This window comes from Rhagoletis pomonella, unplaced genomic scaffold, assembly GCF_013731165.1.
Source record: "Rhagoletis pomonella isolate Grant_MI unplaced genomic scaffold, Rhpom_1.0 Rhpom_scaffold_00005, whole genome shotgun sequence".
NCBI lineage: Eukaryota > Metazoa > Arthropoda > Insecta > Diptera > Tephritidae > Rhagoletis > Rhagoletis pomonella.
In genome coordinates, this window is record NW_023458559.1 from 20,424,879 (window position 1) to 20,431,025 (window position 6,147).

At 36.0% G+C, this 6,147-nt stretch overlaps 1 protein-coding gene across 1 annotated transcript; it reads left to right on the top strand.

Annotated features, from left to right (window-relative positions):
- The first annotated feature begins 402 nt into the window (after positions 1-402).
- Positions 403-2,312, top strand: LOC118739835 (polypeptide N-acetylgalactosaminyltransferase 8). The gene is made up of 2 exons (XM_036471332.1): positions 403-1,242; positions 1,310-2,312. Exons 1-2 carry the CDS (start codon positions 682-684, stop codon positions 1,868-1,870), a joined length of 1,122 nt encoding a protein of 373 aa, XP_036327225.1. The 5' UTR covers positions 403-681; the 3' UTR covers positions 1,871-2,312.
- Positions 2,313-6,147: the final 3,835 nt, after the last annotated feature.

Here is a 6,147-nt window from a genome sequence, read left to right on the forward strand (position 1 = left end):
GAAACCGAATGCAGAACTATTTGGACAAATTCTGTTTATGTTCTAACTCCGTCTTGAAAAAAACGCTTTGGACTACTTACTTAGCGCTCAAAATGAATTTAGTTTTGGTTATTTTTTAAAGTTGTATTTATAAAGTTGTTATTTATAAAAACTGATAGTTACTTAATTGTAATTGTTAATTTTGCATCCAATATAATAATGCCTAAAAGCATACATAGAAACTTTTTAGTGCCAATATATATCCTCATTATTACAACTATAGCAAAAGCTTTTGCTATATCCACCACACTTTGAGCGTGTGTATTCTCTGCATATTACCTACATAAAAATTATTATAAAATATACTCATTTGTGCTTGAAATGTCTGTATAAGACAAGTGTGATGTGCGCACACGCTGACAAGATACCGAAGCTGAAATACAACTTCTGGAGCTGCGACGATGACGTGAAGCAAAATTCAGCCAGTTGTTCACAAGCGTATTCAACGTGATACGCATCGTACTACCAGAACAGCGTATAAAGCTCACCAAGAGACGAATTATAATTGGAACTCTGGTATTTTGTTTCATTTCTTTTTCTGTTTATAAGCACGTCCAGAAACGAAATGCAGCAAAAGAGGCGCAAAGCCAAAGTAATAAACAAAGTGACGGAAAACTTCATGATTGGCACGACTACGCCGCTATGTCTCGCGATGCTGTGCGCATTGGAGCAGGTGAGCAGGGCCAGCCAGGTACCTTAGCGAATGTGGAATATAAAGACGCAGCAGCTGCAAGCTTGCGCCAATACGGCTTTAATGCTTTACTCTCAGAGCAAATTTCATTGCCGCTGTTGCAACCAATCTTTGATGATCCACACACCAGCACGACGCCACTAATAGATACTATTAATTATGCCACTTTCGAATACATAAGGTCGTCACCTTCGCGTGGTGGATTTGATTGGAACTTCAATTACGTACAGCTGCCGTTACTGGACGAAGAACGAAGAGCGCTGCCGGCACCACACAGCAATCCTGTGATGAACGGAGGCCTTTTTGCAATCGAAGCGAAGTTCTTTTGGCATTTGGGAGCATACGACGAAGGCTTGGATGTGTGGGGCGCCGAGCAATTTGAGCTCAGCTTCAAAATATGGATGTGCGGTGGCCGAATATTAGAAGTGCCGTGCTCACGCATGGGACATCTTTACCGGGATGGAGCATTTCACGTCAAATACACCAATCGCTCCGATGATTTTATTTCGAGGGTGAATCCACCGCAATACTTATACCAACATCCTACCCATATTTAACCTAAAGATCTTTTTTTGGTAGAATTACAAACGCGTCGCATCAGTATGGTTGGATGAATACCAAGCAGCTTTATATGAGCACATTCGCACGCTTGTCCTACTCGATGCAGGTGATGTAAGCGCGCGGCGTACTCTACGACAGCGGCTGAAGTGCAAAACGTTCAAATGGTACCTCGAAACTATTGCACCAGACTTAGCGCAGACATATCCACCAATTGAGCCACCAGATTATGCGTTTGGTGCACTCCAAAGTTTTGCTGCGCCGCAGTTTTGTTTGGATTCAATGCATCTGCCATCTCGGCAACCAATTGGCGCCCTGCGACCTTGTTCGCCTGACCTGAAGTACCCATACACATCGCAACATTGGCAGCTTACCTTTCGTCGTGATCTTCGCCAGCCAGATGGAAATTGTCTGGAGGTGCAGTCATGGACACTCGATGCACCAGTTTGGCTATGGCCGTGCCACCATCAGGGTGGCAATCAATTTTGGTATTACGACCAGCAAACACAGTTGCTAGTGCAAAGTGAAACGGAAACAGAGCGGAGATGTCTGGTGGCGAATGTGACGGCTAGGCGGGCGTAGATGAATTTCTGTGATTTTTCCGATATGAACATGAAGTGGAATTTCAGATTTGTCAACAAAACAATAATGGGAACATTTTTCAAGGGATTAAGAACGAATGAATATGAAAGTTGAGAAATTGGTTGAATTTCGCATGTTCTCAATGTGTATTATATAGTTATTACATACGGAGTAAAAAAATCTATTTTATTTTATTACTTATAACTTACCACGTTTATATCAACTCGCTTTCTTGTTTTCAAAGATTTCAGTACAAACTTTGCGCTGCGTTCAATACCGCTTGAGCTTTGCCTTGGTATGGAAATAGGGTGCACAGTGTGAAACTTCCAAAAATACATACACTACACTATTGTACACTATATGTACAATAGGACAAAAAAATGCCAAAAATCCACGGTACGTCCTAACTACTTCAAACTTTCACTTGTTGTACTAGAATTGAATGGGCTAAGCTGTTTGTTTTGATTTGTTATAATTATAAAATGTTGATTAAAAAAAAAATTTGTATGCAAAATAAACACAACCGAAACAAAATTTAAGACTCCCGTTAATTTCTTCCTGTTCCAGTGATCGGATCTAAACGAAATTAGTATGGGCCCACCTCTGAGGTACCAACTTTACTTAAAAAAAAATATATATAAAATTATAGAAATCGGTTAACGTGGTCCAAAGTTATGTGGTAAAATACATACCAAAAAAATAATCCGACGTATTGATATCCTCCTCCTTTAGATGAACTCGGTTAAAAAAGAGAAAACTTTTTTCATTAAAAATTCTTATTTTTGCGAGCGCTAACTGAAAAATGGAGGAAGGCGGCTGAAAACTAGCCACATTTTTTATATGGGACCGAAAGAAACCAAACATTCGTTTTATTTGACACAGTCTAATGTACATACAATTTCAAACTGGTGTAGTCGGTAAACTTAAGCTATTCAACGATAAATCCACCTACCATCGTCTTCAATTTGGTGACTCTAATATACATACACCGTCTGACACAAAATCTGACTAAATCATGGAGTACTGGAACAGACTAAATATGATCAGCTGTTTGACTTGACTATCAAGTTGCCACGCGACTTGAAAGGAAAAATTGATATCAAATCGATGACCAAGTTTTAAAAGTGCAAGTGCGCTTGATCGTGTAACGTCCAAGTAAAAAGAAACAAGCGATATTTTGCGTTTACACGTTCAAAAATTGTTTTTAATCTGCTCACATGTATAGTTTTCACACGTAGGGGTCGTCTTTACTATTGTTTCATATTTTATTAAACACACAATTTTCTGAAAACAAAAGTTCACTTCCCAAAGCTTTGATCGCTCAGCTGTTGATATTGAACGAAAAATGGCCGATGGTTTTGAAAGAAAAATTGCTTTCAAGCTGATAGGCAATTTGCAAAGTGTGAGTGATTCAGAGTTTTTTCTTTATTTGAAATAAAGTTAACCACAACGTTTAAAGTAACAAAAAAATTTAACAAATCTTGGAAGGTACATAATCTTTTTTGCAGGGACCGAAAACAGTTATTTTTTTTTAAAGTCGCCTTGGCCAAATGTTTATATAAATGTCATTTCCTGATAACAAACAAACCGCTTATCCAAATTAAACAAATTTATCATTATATTATTTATTTATATTTGTTTATAATCTAATACAAAAGAAATTCATATACCTGATCCAAGGCTTCTTCTATGGTAATTAAATAACAAATGACAAAAACCAAGAAAACCAAGAACCACAAGTTTAAATAGCACTGGAATAGCTGCGATTGATTGTAGTTGGCTTCACAAATGAAAAAGTGGAAAAAACAATAAGGGTTTATAAGGCGAAACTTCCCAGCAAAAAACGCGATTACGACAGAAACGAAAGTCGAAACGAGCTAGGCGATGGGAATCGCTTACCTTTTCGCTTCAAGAAGGAATTATTTTAACATGGGCGTATCGTTGGCCGTAAGCTCTTACCCCCAGCATTACATTCGAACGAAGGGAGAAAGCATGGAAAAACAGAATCCAGAGAAGCTAACAAAGAATGCCTTACAGAGAAACTAATATAGAATGTCTACATAAGAACATACTTATTTATATTAAATTGAAATCAGAAAATGTCTTAAAAGATTAAAATTAATTAAAATTTTTATAAATAAGTTTTTATGTATGTGCATATGTATGTTAGGTATTTAGATTTTACTTAAAAATCGGTATGTACATACATGCATATTTAATTAAGCTTAAAATTGTACTTCCTCACTCTTGTACTTCACTTCATTGACTGACTTCAACTTCGCTGAAAATTGAACAAAGCAAAACATGATTTTTATGCGAGAAAAATTTCCACAGCAAGTATCGGTACAAAAAGAATTTTTGGATATTCATTCTATTTTTCAGCTGACTACGATACATTGCTATGCCTTCTAGAACACGTTACCACTAAAAGCGATTACCGATTTTTTGCTGGGTTAGCACAGTGCGTAGGCAACTGGCTGAGTCTGATGGGCTCGTTGGATCGAATCCCACTGAAAGAAGTCTGATATGGAAATGCGGTGATTTCCGAAATAGCTATCACTTCTACCATTTTCATAAATTATTGCTGCTTTTCCACAATAGTTTTGCATTAAAAAACGGCTTCAAGCTCAATAAAAATTGTTGAATATAATTGTTATAAGGCCATAAAATAACAAAAACAAGTAATTAAATAACATTTCTTACTAAATTTTTTTTTCCAATAGGGGGCTTTCCTCGTTTAGACATTTCAGTTTTAAAGCTATTTTAGTCCTCTTTGATTTGATACCAAACTTGTTTAATTTGGATAAGCGGTTTGTTTATTATCAGGAAATGACTTTTGTATAAATATTTGGCCAAGGTAAAAAAAATTATCGTTAGTTTCGGCCCCTGCTTTTTTGTGAAACTTATTTTAATATTTTTATTTCAAAACCGAAACCAAATTTGAAGAACGAAATCAAAACCGAAACCGAAACACTTTACTGAACCGAAACCGGAACGTTCCTTGATTAAATATTTATTCACTTGTTGAATATTTACTTTTTCTTAAAATATTATATAACTTGTATTCTAAATGTTTTTAACCGACTTCAAAAAGGAGGTTATCAATTCGTAGGTATATCCATAAAATTTTTCTTCAAATTACTATTCTGTCATCTCTATTCTATGGAGGCATTCAAACAAAATATCGACCAGGGTTGCCACTGACTAAAAAAAATAGTTACCATTCAATTGAAAAAAATCAAAAAAAAAATGTATAAAAATTCTGATCGAACAAAATTCTGTATTCTGTATTTTTAATTCTGCTTTTTCAAAATTCTGTCTCACGAAGTTCTACTTTTCGCATCCTTGGCCCATATCTCTCTATGTACGTACATAATTTTAGGAAATAAACTTTCATTTTCAATACATCGTGATATGTATACACCATTATTTCGAAATTTCAATTTTGTGGGAAAACGCAATCAAATGGTGCATTTACATGGTATGAATCTTTTCATAATAATAATAATAATATAATAGATTGGCGCTTACACATATGTTAGTGTTTGGCCGAGCTTCTCCTCCAACTTGTAGCGTGCGCCTTGATATTGTCACACAAAGCGGAGGGACCTACAGTTTTACGCCGACTTCGAACGGCGATTGTATTTTTATGAGAAGCTGTTTTTCATGGCAGAAATACACTCGGAGGTTTGTCATTGCCTGCCGAGGGCGACCGCTGTTAAGAAAAACCTTTTTCTAAATTTCTTGCGATGTTGCTTTGACCAGGGCTTGAACCCAGGTGCTGGTGAGTGAAAGCGCGCACTGCTTACCACTACACCACAGCGGCCGACGAATCTGTTCATAAGCCCTATGAATTTTCCTATAAACAACTCTATGAAGAAATGAATGAAAGCGATATATATTTAACAATTTTGACTTGTATGCTTGGCAAGTATTTATTTGTAAACAACAAACAAAAAAATTTCATTTTGTGCCAATTTCGAAACTATGTAGAAGCTTATTTTTCTTTAATATGCTTTAAAAAGGACCTATTGCCAATAAAGCCTTGCGGTTTGCCATTTTTTCAAATCTGTAATGCTTCCATTCAAACATCTTTGTGGATAAACAGTTTTTTATTCAGAAATTGCTTGTTTACGTTTTTTGTCTTTCATATTAAAAACGTTTTTAATAAGTTGAAATCATAGGGATGCCGTTTTCTTTCGTTTCTCAATGGATTTTATACCTGAAAAGGCACCAAAATATGTATGCAATACCTTTACATATCGTCATTTAAAGTA

Excerpts from the sequence above, each read along its gene's own strand:
- LOC118739835 (XM_036471332.1), top strand. The coding sequence starts at position 682 with ATGTCTCGCGATGCTGTGCGCATTGGAGCAGGTGAGCAGGGCCAGCCA. Across the intron at positions 1,243-1,309 it reads CCGATGATTTTATTTCGAGG|AATTACAAACGCGTCGCATC; the intron begins GTGAATCCACCG and ends TTTTTTTGGTAG.